Genomic DNA, 18595 nt, shown 5'->3' with positions numbered 1-18595 from the left:
TCAGTGATGGAACAGATAACTTTAAATGGCAAGCAGGAAAAAGGATTATGCCAGTTAAGAAAGTTAAAACGCCTTCTAGGACCTTCTTAGATAAAGACAAAGATACAGACTAAAACCCCTGAAAAGCTGTCTGTAGGAAAAGAATTCGAAATGGTGATTCCAGGAAATGGCAGAGACACTGAGATTTCCTTAGGAAACCTTGACAAAATAGCCCAATATGAAAAAAGTGATGGAACTGAATCAGTAAAGGAAAGTCCTGTTAGATGTCAAAGAATGAGGGCAAAAAACGATATTAAAAAGTTATCTCCCAAAAGAGAAACCCTAGCTCTTAAAAACAGTGAGCAAATCTTAAACTGAAAGACATAAATCTCCTTTAAATATAGAGGAACTCTAGCTTTCTGGAAGAGAATTCTCTGTTGTAGAAGACGTCAGATAAAATAGCAGCATAATGTGGCAGTAAAAAATTTACTCCTGTCACCAAGAAAACAGAGAAGAAAACAAAGCCTTTGAACCAAAAGCTGTCTTGCAATAGAATGCCCAGCAAAGAAGATGTCCCAGTCTCCAAAAGCCTAGGTAAAGTTATCACTCCATTACAGAAGAGAAAGAAGTCTGGGGACTGGATCTCGACGAGCATGGTAGAGTTTCAGAAGATGACTGGCAATTGGATTAATTTGAGGAGCTGAAAGAAGCTGTGGAATGTCTGGTGGAAAGGTGAGAAGGCTGCTGCCAAACTCCTCCTCAGAGAGCTCATCATATAAGCTTTGGAAGAAAACACCATTTCTCATCATTATCTGCTTGTGTTTATTTGTCAGTCTGCTTGTATCCTTCAGTACTATTTGTATCTCCATCTAATGCATCAATTCTCTGAATAGGCATTCAAACATCTGTCACTGGTTTGTCTTCCTGTGTGTGTATCATCTGAACATACTTTTGTGTTCATTGTATTATTTTTACATTATTTTTAAATGGTAGTTTAAATCATCTATATGTTGTTACTGTAAAATTGCAGAGCGGTTCACACAGATTTTTCATATGTACACCTCTTTTTTATCATTTCTTGCATTCTGTGTCCTGCATTTCATATCGCTCAACCATATCAAACAGTCTTTGTACACACATATACAGAATGCAGGATAATAGGAAGTGTGATGTGGGAAATATTTTGAAAAGTGAGGGGCGACCTCTCATAATTTATGAATGAGACAAGGTGGGGGAGACCAACTTCTGTCTAATAAAAGATATTACCTCACCCGCCTTGTCTCTCTCATATCCTGGGACCAGCATGGCTACAACAACACTGCAAACAATAGTTCATGAATGGCAGAGTGAAGCAGAAACACATATGAATTATGATAAATAATCCCTAACTCTTGAGCATAGTCCTCTGCCTTTGAACATGTATTTCATGAATAGATTAATATATTTCTTGGTTTGGTTTTTACAGTATGTGTGTTACCTTTTAAAAGCTGTCAAAACAGGTAGAAAAAGAGAGCTTTGCTACCCCAGTTTACTGGTGGGTGGGTCATACATGGCTTTTTATTATTGGTACTCAATAGTCAAGGTATCAGTGTTCTTTGGAGGCAGTGACATTTGTGTGGGCTGTGATTTTTTTGACATGGCCTTCGTTTCAATTGGTGGTTGGGTAGTCATGCAGTAGTTTATGTGTGTCTCTTGTTAAGTGGTATTTAGACTTACACTTCTGTGTAGTGCCTCACTAGAACAGGAAAGACAGGTTCTAGCATGCTAAGTGGCAGTTTCTTCCACTACTGACCTTTGAGAAATCATCATTTTACAAAGTTTCATTGTTTTGCCCAAAACTGATGATTACCATTTTTATTATCATTTACAGCTTTTTTTATTATATTTAATTAAAATACCCGTAACTGGGAGCTTAGGGTTAGTGAATGGCTATTTCACAGCGAGTCTTAAAAAATAACAGAGTTTTGGCAGAACAAAATATTGATAAAGGGAGGGTTCCTAAGCTCCACTTTTTAATATCTACCACAGGATATGCAGTTTTAGATGCTATATTTCAAAATATTCAATGTCAATCTAACTATTGACAGTATATGTTGTATAAAAATGTATATGCTTACACCCTTCTCCTTGCTGTATGAGTATATGTATGTATGGAGACAGAAGAAAGAGAAAATGTCACTATTAGAAAGATTTTTATCTTAATGTTAATACATACATCTACTTACCGAGACTTAATACATTGCTAATACTTTTGCTGTTTTACTGCAGAGCCAAAAGCATCAAAAGAGGAACCTGGCAAGGTTAAAACTCCTATTAAAGGTAAGAGAAATGATCATAAAATACAAACAGTGCAAAGTTTGCATGTGTAAAATCCTAATTATAATGAATGCTTTCAGCTTTCTGTGGTGTAAATTGTTGGACAGCAGACTTCCCAAATATGACTTAGAATGACAAGGATTAGCTAAAGTTTAATCTAAACTGCCTTTTTTTTTTTTTTTGCCAAGACAATATTTGTTAAAAGGAATGGCTGTTCCTATTTCTGAAGTTACATTTTTAATGAAATCATCTTTAAAAATCCATCTGATTCAGCCACTAACACAAGATATGAAACTTAACCTTGCTTATATTATCATATTTGACTCAAACAATGGACAAATTTAGAATAGAGATTAATATTAAACTTTAAATAAAATATCTCTAAAATGTTGCCATTCAGATTAAATAAATAGACTTACGATTCTGATTATGTTCTGACTCATTCTGGACAAAGCAAATTAAGATTTACTATGAATACATTGTAATCAAAGAGGAAAACTGTAAAGGAGGGCATATCAAATCTCAGTATGGGTGTTTTAGACATAACAAAAGTGAATGGATGCTTTAACCCAGTTGAGACTTTGAGCATGAAAAACTGCACGGCACCCCAGCTTTTAACATGGTCCAGGTAGAATTGTGGACTAATTCTTTAATCTAGGCTTGATTGTGCAGTTTTTGTGCTCTAATTGCATTACTGTAAATTTTGTCAAATTGGCAACTAAGCGTCTGGCTCATGAACCTCATTCAGCCCAGTTGCTACAGCATGCAAACAAGCAAAACTCTAAATTGGGATGAGTTTATTCATCTCTACATCTGACTTATAGCCAAGAAGACACCATCCCCTGCAGAACTGGAGAGGAGGAAACTAAGGCCAGGCAGTGGTGGTGAAAAACCTCCTGAAGAGCCACCATTCACCTACCAACTTAAAGCTGTGCCACTCAAGTTTGTTAAAGAAATGAAGGACATAGTGCTGAAAGAAGCTGAATCTATTGGCTCTTCTGCAATCTTTGAGGTTCTTATCTCTCCCTCTACTGCAAGTACCAGCTGGATGAAAGACGGAAATAACATCCGAGAGAGCCCAAAGCACAGGTTTATTGCAGATGGCAAAGACAGGAAGCTGCATATTATTGATGTCCAGCTTTCAGACTCCGGCGAGTACACTTGTGTGCTACGTCTGGGAAACAAAGAAAAGACCTCGACAGCTAAACTCATTGTTGAAGGTATTTCCTTGCACCCTGAATATGCTTTAGATTCTTCAGCAACTTAAAGAATAGCTATAATTTACAGCGTTAAATATGTTTGTATATTGCGAGTTTTCAGTAATTGTCGTAATTTCCATTGATCATTTCATATTTTCATTCTGTATGCAGTGCATCTCTATGCTGTATAAAAAATAAAATGCATCAAAATATGGTTCCCTCTTCCCCCAGAGATACCAGTGCGTTTTGTGAAAACTCTTGAGGAACAAGTCACAGTGGTCAAAGGGCAGCCATTTTATCTGAGCTGTGAGCTGAACAAAGAGAGAGATGTGGTGTGGAGGAAGGATGGAAAGATCATAAAAGACAAGCCTGGAAAGTACGCTCTGAATATTATTGGTTTGCAACGAGCCCTCACCATCATGAATGCAGATGACACTGATGCTGGCACTTATACTGTGACAGTGGAAGATACTGACCTCAAATGTGACTCTGTTGTTCAAGTAATAGGTAAGCAATCAGAATAAAACTCTAATTTCTCTCCTTTGAATTTGTGTGCATGTTTGGGGTGCTTTAAAATAAGGAAAGTTTGACTTGATTGGTACCTGAAAAGGAGCACAAAAGGGTGGTCACCGTATTTTTATTCCTTAGGTAATGGGTTCATTATTCTTCACCTTTGTTTAACACATTTTGAAATGTTCACTCTTGGTATTTTAGGGCCTAACTCCCACTGAAGTTATAGGAAAAGCTGCTACTCAAAGGGGGATGAATCAGAATTACCATTTATAGGATTAGGGTCATATTGATCCTCATGTGGAACTCCCAGTCAGGATCAGTGGGGAGTAGTGCTCAAAATACTATGCCAGAATTAACCAGATTTCATCAATATTGTTAGAAGTAGACTCCCATTTGGGGGATTTTATCTGCTGAATATTAGTAGATAATTTTGGCAAATGTATGGATTGCTCTCAGCTCCCTGCTAAATTGCTATGATTTATTGGAGGGCCTTTGGTTTTTTGGCAATCCTGATATAGAAACTCCTAGCCATCTGCCCTCCATAAATTGCAAACAAGTCTTTGGGAAATGTTCTACTCTGGTTGCATATGACAACTTCTATTATTGCAGTGATTCCTGTGAATCATGTGTGCTCATTTCAAGTTATAAACCAATATAAACTGGCAAGTCATTTTTTTATAGGCTTTGTCTTTTCAAAGAGTGGAATAAACTAAATTTCAGAAGCCCTTATTTCTCTCATTTATGAACCCACTTATATGTATTAATAACCTACGAACCCTAATTTTTATTTAACTTTTTCTCATGCAGAAGTGATAAGAGACTGGTTGGTGAAACCTATAAGAGACCAGCATGTGAAACCAAAGGGTACAGCTACTTTCGTTTGCAATCTTGCCAAGGAGACACCAAATTTTAAATGGTACAAGGGAGATGAAGAAATTCCAGCTAAACCAACTGAAAAGACAGAAATCTTGAAAGAAGGAAATCTCATTTACCTCAAAATTAAGAATGCTGCACCTGAAGATATTGGTGAATATGCAGTGGAAGTTGAAGGTCGCAGATATGCAGCTAAACTGACCCTTGGAGGTAAGGAAGGTTTTCTGAACATTATATGTAATTATTGTATATGCCAGTATTTTCAACCCTTTCAAAACAAGAATATTCAAAACTTGAACTGCTGTAAAGTTGTATCAAAACTTTCATTGACTATGTTACACATGTTTGTTTGTGCATCTCAGAGCGTGAGGTTGAGCTTCTTAAACCGCTGGAGGATGTTACAGTTTATGAGAAACAAACAGCAAACTTCGACACAGAAATTTCTGAGGAAGATGTTCCTGGAGAATGGAAACTGAAAGGAGAAATCCTGAGGCCCTCACCTGTAAGCATCCTCCCATTTAAAAATGCAGTTCATTTAAAATGAGAATACTGTGAGCAAGTTCTACAAACTTATGTTAGTCACATTGTAAAATTTTTGCTGGTCTGTTTATCTCTGCAGTCATCCAGTGCTCCGGCACAGAAATTAGAGAGGTTAAGTTTTATGATGATTGAAAATGTGGTCCTCCTCAAGGAACTATGTTTCACAGCAAATAACATAAAATAATTTGCAAGGCTTCATATCACAACAAAAATATCCAGGCCCATGGAAATTGCTAGAGTGGCGCCTAAGTTAAAAATAGGAGTTAAGCGTTAAGGAAATGTATTTTATTTTACTTTAAGATTTCCTTTAGAGTAAAATCATTTTGATTTGGTAGCAATACTGTTCTCTAACAGGCAACTATTCCCTGTGTGTGTAAAACAAGATTTGGAGTGTTTCTTTTTTATGAACAGAGTCCAATATTGTGTATTTAGAATACCAGTTTCCTTACTAAAAACGTAATTTTTCCAGACTTGTGAAATCAAAGCTGAAGGAGGAAAACGCTTCCTAACTTTACACAAAGTCAAGTTGGAACAGGCTGGTGAAATCCTCTACCAAGCACTCAATGCGCTTACTACAGCCATCCTGACAGTGAAAGGTACACTATACTAGCAAATAGAGAATAGTATCACTTAGTCCAAGTTCACATTGAGTGCTTGAAAAAAATTAATTCTGTTTTGTTTCTAGAAATCGAACTTGACTTTGCTGTGCCTCTGAAAGATGTCACTGTTCCTGAGAAGCGTCAGGCTCGATTTGAATGTGTTCTCACCCGGGAAGCCAATGTTATATGGTCTAAGGGCACTGACATCATCAAAGTTGGAGACAAATTCGATATCATTGCAGATGGAAAGAAACATATCCTTGTAATCAATGATTCAGAGTTTGATGATGAAGGAGAATACACTGCTGAAGTGGAAGGGAAGAAAAGTACAGCAAGATTGTTTGTGGAAGGTAAGTATCTCATTATGAGCAGAGACTATGTGAAGATTATTAAAGAGCACATCTTCTAGAACTTCACTAGCGTAATGTTAAGGTACTGATGAGCAATGTTTCATTATAGGTGTCAGGTTGAAGTTCATCACACCTCTAAAAGACCAAACAGTGAAAGAAGGGGAAACGGCTCACTTTGAGTTCGAGCTTTCTCATGAAGATATGCTAGTGACCTGGTTCAAAAATGACAAAAAACTCCACACAAGCAGAACGGTTCTGATTCATGCAGAAGGCAAGACTCACAAATTAGAAATGAGAGAAGTAACACTTGATGATATCTCTGAGATAAAGGCTGAAGTCAAGGGCTTGCACACTCGTGCTAAGCTCCAAGTCTTAGGTAAAGTATTACCACCACTTAATATAAACAATTTCTTAAAGGAACAGTGACAAAACATTTGTTTTAATAACTTTTTACATTTCAATATGCCTTTAATTATATATTGATTTCAAGTTTACTAACTGTTTCACAACCAACATGCCGTTTGTAGAGGCCGATCCATACTTCACCGTGAAATTACAAGACTACTCTGCTATAGAGAAAGATGATGTCATTCTGGAGTGCGAACTTAGCAAAGATGTACCAGTGAAATGGTACAAAGATGGCCAAGAGCTTACAGCTTCCAAGAGAATCTCTATAAAGGCTGAGGGCACGCGCCGTATCCTAAAAATCAAGAAGATTGAAGATGGTGATAAGGGCAACTATGAGTGTGACTGTGGAACTGACAAGACAAAAGCTAATGTTCACATTGAGCGTAAGTGGCCACGCCTTCCCAACTGGACCCCAGCTGAAAACCTTGTAACATATAGCTTAATACAGCAAAGTTGACCTGTGTTTCTGTGCTTCCAGCTCGTATAATAAAAGTGGAGCGCCCCCTGTATGGAGTGGAGGTATTTGTTGGTGAAACAGCTCGTTTTGAGGTTGAAATCTCTGAGCCCGATGTCCACCCCGTATGGAAGTTAAAGGGAGAAACTTTAACACCTTCACCTGTAAGGCTCTTTCATTATTTTTAAAATCACAATGTATAATTTTAAAAATAAAAATTCCCCAGCGTAACCTGTGATGGATGATGGCTTAGAAAAATTATATTTATTTCCCCCTTCAAACCAGAACTGTGAAATAATTGAAGATGGGAAGAAGCATGTTCTTATCCTTTATAATTGCAAACTGGATATGACTGGAGAAGTGTCCTTCCAGGCTGCAAATGCTAAAAGTGCAGCTAATCTGAAAGTGAAAGGTATAGTGGCAACATTCTCCGTGCATACAAAACTTTCTTATTAAATCTACCAATAAAAAAGCCAGCATAAATGCATCTTTGAACTTGTAATGATCTGCTCTGATTTCAGAATTACCTCTCATCTTTATCACTCCACTCAGTGATGTCAAGGTCTTTGAGAAGGATGAGGCAAAGTTTGAATGTGAGGTGTCTAGGGAACCCAAGACTTTCCGTTGGTTGAAAGGAACACAAGAGATCACGGGTGATGAGAAGTTTGAAATTATCTCAGAGGGCACAAGACATGCCCTGGTAATTAAGACAGTTGCATTTGAGGATGAAGCTAAATATATGTTTGAAGCTGAAGATAAAAGAACAAGTGCCAAGCTGATCATAGAAGGTTTGTTTGACTTGATGCTTATATGGATAATGCACTTGATAGTTGTCTTTCAATTGTTTTTTACATAAATGTAATCATTAATGAGACACATTGTTTGTTTAGGCATTCGTCTGAAATTCATTACTCCTCTCAAAGATGTAACAGCAAAGGAGCGTGAGACTGCAGAGTTTACTGTAGAACTGTCTCATGACAATATCCCTGTTGCTTGGTTCAAGAATGACCAACGACTGCATACCAGTAAGGTGGTTTCAATGAAAGACGATGGCAAATTCCATACACTCACATTCAAAGATCTCTCTATTGATGACACTTCTCAGATCAGAGCAGAAGCTATGAGCAAATCTTCTGAAGCTAAACTCACAGTTATTGGTAAGTGTATCTGACTTTTATTCAGTATGAATTCACATGTTGGATATTTTATATATTCCTAAAAAAAGAACACACTATTGGGAATCAGAAAGTCTTGTCTACAAATCCCTGCTCTGCCACAAACTCACTGTGTGCTCTTGACAAATCACCTGAATCTCTTTGTGTCTCCGTTTCTATGTTTACAAAGATAATACTAATTATTTAAAAACTTCTCAGAACTGTTGTGAGGATTTGTTGATTAATATGTGTACAGTGCTTTGTAGCTGTTAAGCACTTTATATTCTTTGGAGAGCCAACACAATATTTTCCAGTGAAGTTAGCAATTATTACTCTGAATGTACTTCTTCCTGTGCTATTTTTGAATAGCTATGCTAATAGGTTTTTGCTGGTTTTTGTAATCAAACCACCACATCCAATATAAATATATAGCAAAATGTTGGGACACTCAGAAAAATAACAGTTATACTTTTTATTGTTGTTATTCCTCTGTTCAGACACTTCACAGGAATGAAAAGCTTTAAGAATATGCCTTATGTATTGTGCATGGCCTAAGATGGTACAAACTTTATTAAAAGACCTGTGCTTTTTGTGCTTTTAAAACAATTAAAACTGTCATATGCTTATCTCAAATTGTATTTGCAGAGGGTGATCCTTACTTTACTTCAAAGCTTCAAGATTATACTGCTGTAGAGAGAGATGAAGTGATTTTACAATGTGAAATTAGCAAAGCAGATGCTCCTGTGAAATGGATGAAAGATGGCAAAGAAATAACTCCATCAAAAAATGTTGTTATCAAGGCTGATGGCAAAAAGAGAATCCTAATCCTCAAGAAAGCTTTGAAGAAAGACATTGGAACATACACCTGTGATTGTGGCACTGACCAAACCTCTGCCAAACTCAACATTGAAGGTACTGTAGTTTTGTCAGTGCCTCTCTGTTGTAAAGCTCTTCTTGTGAGTTTCTGTTGAAGGCTGATGGCATCAAATGTTCCTTTGTTTTTCTCACCTCTCAGAGCGGGATATTAAGATCGTGCGCCACCTGTACAGTGTGGAGGTAATTGAGACAGAGACTGCCCGCTTTGATACTGAAATCTCTGAGGAAGATGTCCACGCCAGCTGGAAACTAAAAGGAGAAACCCTGAACCAATCACCTGTAAGCATAATGCTGATCAAGCCCAGACTTCTGTGTGGATAGAGATTCAAAACAACTATGAGATAAAAAAATACATTTTATACTCTTTTAACTTATCTTCTAACTTTTGATATTTTAGGTGCACTTGATTCCGATTTTTTAGTTTTTCTCCACAACCAGGAAGGCTAGAAACTTACTTTTTAAAAACAAAACTGAGGCTGAAAGTCTTACATATTTGGATGGCTCTTGGTGATTTAAAAAAACCCACCAAATATTGAGAGACTAACTATAAAAACCTAAGAGTAGGCAACTCTGAATTCAGCAGTCCTGATGGAAATAAATAAACAATAGGAAAAGTGAGATAGTTGTAGGTCTGTGTGTCTGCAAGAGAGAGAGAGAGAAATGTGGATCTAAAATGAGGACCATCTTTTGTAATGAGAGACCGCTGATATGTTCATTAGCATTGCCAGACACCTGCTATTGCTAGTGCTTACAAGCCAGTGTCTTCAATATATCTAAGTTCTTCCCAACATCCCACTTTGTCAGTGCATTGTTCATGAATAAATTTATATCTTCAGCAGAGCTAATGGAAATAGTCCTTAAGTGGATTTATGAGCAAGCACATCATTTGAATTGTTGGCTGTACTAGGCAATTTAGTAGCAGTTCAGATTTCAAAAGTATCTATGGCCTAGACATTATGGATATTTTAGAAATAATATAGAGAGAAAGGTGTTAACAAGGCTACATATATCTCTAAAAAATATTCTGCACATGAGTGGTGTTTTACACACAGTATATCCTTTGTGTGTCTGCAGAAATTCTATAAATGCAGCTCACTACTTCTATACTTTGTTGTTTTCCTTCTTGAAGGAGTGTGAAATTAAGGAGGAAGGCAAAAAGCACTTCCTCGTATTGTACAATGTACGTTTGGACCAAGCTGGTGGAGTCGACTTCCAAGCAGCAAATGCCAAATCCAGTGCTCACCTTCGAGTGAAACGTAAGTGTCTTATTAGTATACGAATGAATAGATAGTTAATGCCGTGTCTTTAAAACTAGAAGAAATGAATTAAAATGAAATTAACTGAATCATTACATCACACAGCTGATTGTTTGGAATGAGTGGCTAAATCACTAAACTGCACCAAGCCCATGGTCACTCCTTGAAGGGACAGTGATTCTGAAGTATCGGTGACACCGATGACCTTGATCCCTGTTAGTTTAAGAATTTTTTTAAATATAATTTTTATAGTTTCTTTTTATTAGAGCACGAGAAAAAGGACATTGACTTTCAGGCTTCTGGGTGGTCTTGCATCATCAGTTGTTATGCAACTGAAGTATTACAAGCAAAAGCTTTATTGTGCTGACATTTCTGCTTTCAGTTGCTGGGATGCCACCACACTAACATTTGGGGAAAGAACTAAGCTCTTGATGGACAGGGACAGAGCACATGGTTGGAGACCACTTGTCTCTCCCTCCAATCCTAGCACTCGCTATTTTGGAAGGCACATGCCTTATCTAGCAAGAGGCACGCAGGGCTTGGCAGGGAGACAGATGCACTGCAACTTTCCTGCTGACCTTGTTCATTTTAAAGAAACAGGCTCTGCAAACAGGGACTCTCCAGTGCCCAACCCTTCCCCTAAGAAACCCAAGTGGCCCCCTTCTAGTTAGGGAATTTAAATAGCTTTGCATTACCATGTCTCTCTCTCTTGGGAGAAGCCACCGTAAAGATTAGTGGGTAGGGCAGAAGCCCTCTCTTGAGTGAAGTGACTAATGTGAAGATGATTTCTCCCCCTCGCCAAGCACGAGTAATTGGCCTGCTCAGACCGCTCAAGGATGTAACAGTGACAGCTGGTGAATCAGCCACCTTTGACTGTGAGCTCTCCTATGAGGGAATCGTGGTGGAGTGGTTCTTGCATGGACAGAAACTGGAACCGAGTGACAAGGTAAAGAGACTTCTTGCCACCTGCTTTCTTCCACTCCTCATTTCCCCCTTTCTTCCTTTCCTCCCCACTTTCTCCCCCCTCTCCTTTATGTCTTACCTCCCTCCTTCCAGCAGCAGAAGCACTAAGACACAGGAATGCGCTGCTTCTATTTTAAGTTATAAAGTGTTCTCACTTAAACATAAATTTGTATTTTTCTGTAAATAAAGTGGATCTGAAATAGCATGTGTATTTATCACACAAAGAAAAGTTAAAAGGTCTCAAAACACTGGCCACAAGAGTAAAGCTTTTTGTGCCTGAATTGTTGGCAATCGCAGCCACAAGGGATATGAAATGGTTCCTGCTAAGGTGTGTTGCAGTTTGAGTGAGTTTTATGAATAAATGAAGTTCCTGATTCTTTCCACTGAATGCAGAGCTGCCATCCAGTTCTGCATATATGGGGATTAAGAAGATTGAAATTCCATTTCAGGCATTTGATCAGGCTTTCCAGATAACTTTCTAGGCAGGTTTGCTTGCCAAGCATTTCTCACTAGCTATTTTTAACCCTTCTTCAAGTGCTGGCTCTTAGCGCTGAGATTTGAGCTGCCTGGAATGTGGTTAATTGAATATTTGAAGTTTGCCAACAGTAGGGAATATATTATAAATAATATAAAATGTATGTTACAATTTTTAAGATGCAGTTATTCGGATGCATTCTTTATTAGGTACTCATTTTGTGTGTAATGCCTTCAGATCTCTAGCGAAATAGAGCTGCCTTGTAGGGAAACGCAAGTAAATGTCTAAGGAATTACACAAGTTAATGAAATTTCAGAATTTGTAATAATGCTGGTAGATATTTCTTTAATTCAAATTGAAGTTTAGTTTAATTTTTACTATAGCTTTTTCATATATTAATAAGAGGATTCTTGTTTTCAGTGAGACCTTTCTGAGTTTTACTCAGTTTAACCAAACTCAGAATTGTCATCCATATTGCTTTTCATAAAGATCTGTAAATAGAATTGAAATTCTGCCAATTAGAGGTTTAATAAACCAAGGTAAAATTCACTTTCATATTTTGAAATAAAAATGTACAAGGATTTGAGTCAATGAAGTGGATTATCATGATTACTGACTTGCAAAATATAGTAAGAGATATTGAAACTTCAGTATTAAACATTAAGGGATATCATCTTATTCTTGTTCATTTGGGCCACTTTGACTCATTTCAACTTCTTAATGAGATTTTATACCTTAATTTTGATTTCCCCTACACACTCACAGCTCCTATTGGCTTCAGCAAAATATTTGGTTGCACAGGAATACACGTTCAGGTGCTCCAAGTTTATTTGATTCATCACTTCCTCTAAAATAACCTCTTTGAACGCTGTTATCATTGTTTCCAAGAGTCAAACTGACTCTACAAGAAAATGGGATTTGAGGTTTGACTATTCTTTACCTTAAACTATCTTGGCAAACCAAATTTATTACTTCATCTGAACTTCTTTCAACGAAATGTTTCAAGGACATAAATATTTATTTTGGGCATAATGAGTATGCTCAGAAACAACTTCATCTCCTCTGTTTTTCTTCTCACTTTAGACTTCCCATTTGCCTTCACCTTACCAGAACTACTTCTATTGCTTGACTTTGTACTTTCCTACAAATAATTAAAAATAATTCTTTAGGAGACACTTTGTGTCCATTTATTATTTTGAGTAGAGACTGTCCGGTTTGGCCACTGTACATGGCAGAGGGGCATTGCTGGCACATGGTGGCATATATATGCCATGTACATTGGCCAAACCAGACAGTCTCTACACAAAAGAATAAATGGACACAAATCAGATATCAAGAATTACAACATTCAAAAACCAGTAGGAGAACACTTCAATCTCCCTGGACACTCAATAACAGACTTAAAAGTGGCAATTCGACAAAAAGCTTCAAAAACAGACTCCAATGAGAAACTGCAGAACTGGAATTAATTTGCAAATGGACACCATCAAATTAGGCCTGAATAAAGACTGGGAGTGGATGGGTCACTACAAAAACTAATTTCCTTCTGTTGATACACACACCTTCTTATCAACTGTTTGAAATGGGCCACCTTGATCACATTGGCCTCATTAGCACTACAAAAGTGATTTTTTCCCTCCTTTGGTATTCACCCTTCTTGTCAAGTGTTGAGAACAGGCCACTTCCACCTTAATTGAATTGGCTCGTTAGCACTGACCCCCCACTTGGTAAGGCAACTCCCATCTTTTCATATGCTGTGTATTTATACCTGCCTACTGTATTTTCCACTTCATGAATCTGATGAAGTGGGTTTTAGCCCATGAAAGCTTATGCCAAAATAAATGTGTTAGTCTCTAAGGTGCCACAAGGACTCCTCATTGTTTTTGCTGAAACAGACTAACATGGCTACCACTCTGAAACATATATTTTTAAGTTATTATATATATGATGTAATTTCTTTAGATTTTGACATATACTTCCTCCCATTGGAACATGTGGGAGTACTTAAATACCAGCGCCTATGTAGATAAGAGGGGGAAATATATATATATCTCAAAAATCTTGAAAGTGTCCTTGATCCACTATGCATATGTAGGAGGAAATTGTCCAAAATATGTACCCAATAAAAATAATAAAGAATAGATGACATTGAATTGAAGAGTCTTCATATAGTTCACGTGTAGATACTTACAAAATGCTTTTTTGTTTAATTAGGTTGTCACACGTGCTGAAGGAAGAGTACACTCGCTTACTCTCAGAGATGTCAAGTTAACAGATGCTGGAGAAGTCTCACTGACTGCAAAGGATTTCAGAACACAAGCAAATCTTTTTGTAAAAGGTAAACTGATTAGCATAATTACATCTGTCTGGTGATTATTATTCCATCATGGATTAGGAAGTCTATGGACACTCTTTATATTAAACTGGTTAGATCATACCTAAAATACTGCATACACTTCTAGTTATCTCAGTACTGGAAAGGAGTTGATAAACTGGAGTAAATTCAGAGAAAAGACACAAAAACAATTGCAATGATTGCAGGGAATTACTTATAAGAAAAGATGAAAACTACAATACATATATACAGCTTGGCTAAACTAATTAAGGTACAGGGGCTTGTGATAATGATTTACAAGTATCTAAAACTGTAAGCACCAAGGAGACAAGGAAATTGTTTTCCTCATTTATGTTCTTACAACTGTAATAGGCTAAAACTGAAAAAATGAACAAATAAACTGAATATAGTGAAGAATTTTCCAACAGCATAATCTTTTATCCTTGTGGATTATTGTCCCAGTGGAAATTATAGGAGCCACATCACTTGAGAGTAATTTAAAACTAGATTAGACATAGCACTCAGGAATGTATTGTAGGGAATAATCCTGTATTGATTGCTGGATGGCTAAAATTATGGTGTTCTGCATCTGTAATTTCTATGATTCTTTTAGAACCCCCAGTTGAATTTACTAAACCACTTGAGGACCAGACAGTAGAGGAGGAAGCCACTGCAGTACTGGAATGTGAAGTATCCAGAGAGAATGCAGAGGTGAAATGGTTCAAGAATGGACATGAAATTCACAAAACAAAAAAGCACAATATCATAGCTGAGGGCAGGGTCAGAAAACTGATCATACGTGGCTGCACATTAGATGATGCTAGAACATATACCTGTGATGCTAAGGATTTCAAGACCTCTTGCTTCTTGAATGTGGAACGTAAGTCGTGTAATTTAACCTCTTTGTTGATATTAATATGATTATTAATAATGCTATCATCTGTAATGATTTATTCTTGCATAACTATGGTTATTCTAAAAACTTTGAGATATTTACATGTATGTATATTTTTTTCTTATAGCTCTTCGTGTTGACTTTACAAAGCCCCTTACTGATCTTGAAGTGAAAGAAAAAGAGATTGCTCGGTTTGAATGTGAAATTTCGCGCCCAAATGTCATGGTCTGTAATATCATGTTCTTATTATCTAAATAACACTTTAATGTGAGGTTGTTGTTTTTTTTAAATCTCAATCTTATGTTATTGTTAAGTAACACAATGCTAAGATTAATGATGCAATGCATTAACATAACTAACAGTACTACAATGTCAATTTGCTTTAAAAACAGGTACGGTGGTTTAAGGATGGCATTGAAATAAGAAAGGGCAAAAAGTATGACATAATTTCCAAAGGTGCCCAGCGTATTCTTGTGGTCAACAAATGTCTATTTGAAGATGAAGCAGAATATGCATGTGAAGCAAAAACAGCTAGAACCTCGGGCATCCTAACAGTTATAGGTAAAACTAAATCTACTCTTAAATATACTTCATGTGAAAAAAGAATTGCTTGATCATTTTGTTTTAATCGAATGCTTCTAAATTTCTTATTATAGAGGAGGAAGCTGTTTTCACCAAAAATCTTCCCAATATCGAAGTAAATGAAACTGACACTGTGAAATTCATTTGTGAAATCTCTAAGCCTGGGGCTGAAGTAACTTGGTTTAAAGGAGATAAGGAATTACCTGAAGGTGGTAGATATGAACAAATTGATGATGGCCGTAAGAGAATTCTTGTCATTCATAATGCTCGCCTTGACGACGCTAGCGAATACAGCTGTAGGCTTCCAAGTACTCGTACAACTGGCAACCTCAAAGTACTTGGTAAGAGAATTACTCTGGTATATTTTTTTATAGAAAAATCAGGTAGACAAAGGTATGCAATTTTCTTTTGCTCTGTTTATACAGAAAAAAGAATATATGTTTAACATTTATTTTTACAGAAATTGCAGCAGAATTTATTACCCGACCACAAAATGTTGAAGTACTAGAAGGACAAAAAGCTGAATTTGTCTGCTCAATATCCAAAGATGGCTTTGAAGTACAGTGGCTGAGGGGTAATAAGGTACTTGAGGCTGGTGATAAGTATGACATCATTTCAGATGGCAAAAAGAGATTACTTGTCATTAAGGACTCTATTTTGGGAGATGAAGGAAAGTATTCCATCATGGTTGGTGGAATCAAAGCAACAGCACACTTAAAAGTGATTGGTAAGCTTCTGTTTATTTTAGTAAGGTGTGTGTGCACATTTTATTTTATTCTTTTATAGTATGAAAGATGCAATATTTTTTCGCAATTTCAGAAAAACTCAGGATTATAACTCCACTTAAGGATCAAGTAGTTAAAGAGGGAGAAGAACTTGTCTTTAACTGTGAGGTCAATACAGAAGGTGCCAAAGCTAAATGGTACAAAAATGAGGAGCCAATATTCGATAGTGCAAAATCCATCATGGTCCACAAGGATTTAGTTTACACTCTCAGAATCAGAGATGCACACTTTGCAGATCAAGCCACCTACACTGTCTCACTATCAAATGCCAGAGGGGAACACGTCAAGAGCTCTGCTGCCTTAACAGTACTGGGTAAGTAACTTGCATTTTAAAAGTTAGACGTTTAATCATGTCAATTGCTGATTTAAATAAGGATGTAAATGAACCATATTTTATTTTTCATTTTAACAGAGGAGGATCTCAGAATTGTTGTGCCTCTTGAAGATATTGAGACAATGGAGAAGAAATCGGTCACATTCTGGTGCAAAGTCAATCGTCTCAATGTAACCCTTCAGTGGACAAAAAATGGCGAGGAAGTTACATTTGACAGACGCATTTTGTACAAAGTTGACAAATACAAACACTCACTTATCATTAAAGACTGCGGGTTTATAGATGAAGGTGAATACACAGTCACTGCTGGACAAGACAAATCTGTTGCAGAACTCCTTATCACAGAAGCACCTGCAGATTTCATTGAGCATCTACAGGACCAGACTGTCACTGAATTTGATGATGCTGTTTTTACCTGCCAGCTTTCCAAAGAGAAAGCAAGTGTAAAATGGTACAAAAATGGACGAGAAATCAGAGAAGGCAAAAAGTATGCACATTTTATCACACTTCTCTTGTTAAGCTTCAAAATGTGTTTGTCATGTTTTGGTGTTTGTTCTGTGTTTTAATTCACTTATTTCTCTCACCATCCTTTATCCCCATAAGGTATCTGTTTGAGAAGGATGGAAATTTGCACAGGTTAATTATAAAAGACTGTAGACTAGAGGACGAATGTGAATATTCCTGTGGAGTAGATGACAGGAAATCAAGGGCAAGACTTTTTGTTGAAGGTAAATGTAAAATTAAAAAGGAGTTTCTGCCAGTTCTTCGTTATCAGAAGAAAGATTAAACACTCTTCAAATTAATGGGTATTTATTTCAGAAATCCCTATTGAGATCATCCGACCGCCACAAGATATTTATGAAGCTCCAGGCTCTGATGTCATCTTCATGGCTGAGTTGAATAAAGATGGAGTGGAAGTCAAGTGGTTAAGAAATAACATGATTGTAGTCCAGGGAGACAAACATCAGATGATGAGTGAAGGAAAAGTCCATAGGCTGCAGGTATGCGAGATAAGGCCTCGTGACCAAGGCGAATACAGATTTATTGCCAAAGATAAAGAAGCTAGAGCTAAACTTGAATTGGCTGGTAAGTCATCTACTTTATTGTATATATCTTATAAAATCTGAGATTAGGGTTAATAAATATATTGTCACTAGTTATGTAACATTTCATATACCTTTTCAGAAGGTTGGATTAGAATGTGTAGTAAAGTGGAGACAATCTGGAATCTCATTAAACGATTTTTCCATGACCACTGGGATTATAATTCAGTCAAAAAAGAAAATTGCCAAACTGAAGTTTCTATTTGTTTATGAAAAACATACACAGTTTTTTCCAAAGAAAAGAAAGAATTATGCCGTAAAGACCACCTGGAACATACATAGTGTGCTGCTGCAGTTCTCTTAAAAAAAAAAAAAGTCATTTCAGTGGGGTTACTTACTTGAGTAAAGTTGCTCATTTGCCAGTTTGCAGCATCAGACCATGAAAGTGCATTGAGTTAATGCCCAACAGCAGCCCCCTTCTCCCTACTTTTATATACATACACACACACAAACACACACATCAGTATGGCCAAATGGATAGAGAACTGTTGGGACTATTGGGACTCAGGAGCCCTGGTTCTATTTTAGGCTCTGTCACTGGTCTGCTGGGTGACTTTGAGCAAGTCATTTCACAGCTGTACTTCAGTTTCCCCAGATGTAAAATGG

General features: G+C 37.0%; 1 protein-coding gene across 1 annotated transcript in view; it reads left to right on the top strand.

Annotated features, from left to right (window-relative positions):
* TTN (titin) overlaps nt 1-18595 on the top strand; it is a 307220-nt gene that overhangs the window by 195389 nt on the left and 93236 nt on the right. Inside the window, exons 181-208 of the mRNA XM_077830394.1 lie at nt 2248-2298; nt 2435-2445; nt 3125-3515; nt 3726-4001; nt 4815-5090; nt 5243-5382; nt 5890-6016; nt 6106-6369; nt 6479-6745; nt 6897-7160; nt 7256-7395; nt 7517-7643; nt 7753-8019; nt 8122-8388; nt 9031-9297; nt 9401-9540; nt 10391-10517; nt 11321-11463; nt 14170-14293; nt 14904-15170; nt 15313-15410; nt 15578-15746; nt 15842-16108; nt 16228-16494; nt 16587-16865; nt 16965-17373; nt 17490-17614; nt 17706-17972. Coding sequence (XP_077686520.1) covers nt 2248-2298; nt 2435-2445; nt 3125-3515; nt 3726-4001; nt 4815-5090; nt 5243-5382; nt 5890-6016; nt 6106-6369; nt 6479-6745; nt 6897-7160; nt 7256-7395; nt 7517-7643; nt 7753-8019; nt 8122-8388; nt 9031-9297; nt 9401-9540; nt 10391-10517; nt 11321-11463; nt 14170-14293; nt 14904-15170; nt 15313-15410; nt 15578-15746; nt 15842-16108; nt 16228-16494; nt 16587-16865; nt 16965-17373; nt 17490-17614; nt 17706-17972 — 5817 coding nt within the window. The remainder of the gene's footprint in view (nt 1-2247; nt 2299-2434; nt 2446-3124; nt 3516-3725; nt 4002-4814; nt 5091-5242; nt 5383-5889; nt 6017-6105; nt 6370-6478; nt 6746-6896; nt 7161-7255; nt 7396-7516; nt 7644-7752; nt 8020-8121; nt 8389-9030; nt 9298-9400; nt 9541-10390; nt 10518-11320; nt 11464-14169; nt 14294-14903; nt 15171-15312; nt 15411-15577; nt 15747-15841; nt 16109-16227; nt 16495-16586; nt 16866-16964; nt 17374-17489; nt 17615-17705; nt 17973-18595) is intronic.

This window comes from Eretmochelys imbricata, chromosome 11, assembly GCF_965152235.1.
Source record: "Eretmochelys imbricata isolate rEreImb1 chromosome 11, rEreImb1.hap1, whole genome shotgun sequence".
NCBI lineage: Eukaryota > Metazoa > Chordata > Testudines > Cheloniidae > Eretmochelys > Eretmochelys imbricata.
The sequence above is the reverse complement of the archived record's forward strand: the minus strand, read 5'-3'. Positions and strand labels throughout refer to the sequence as shown.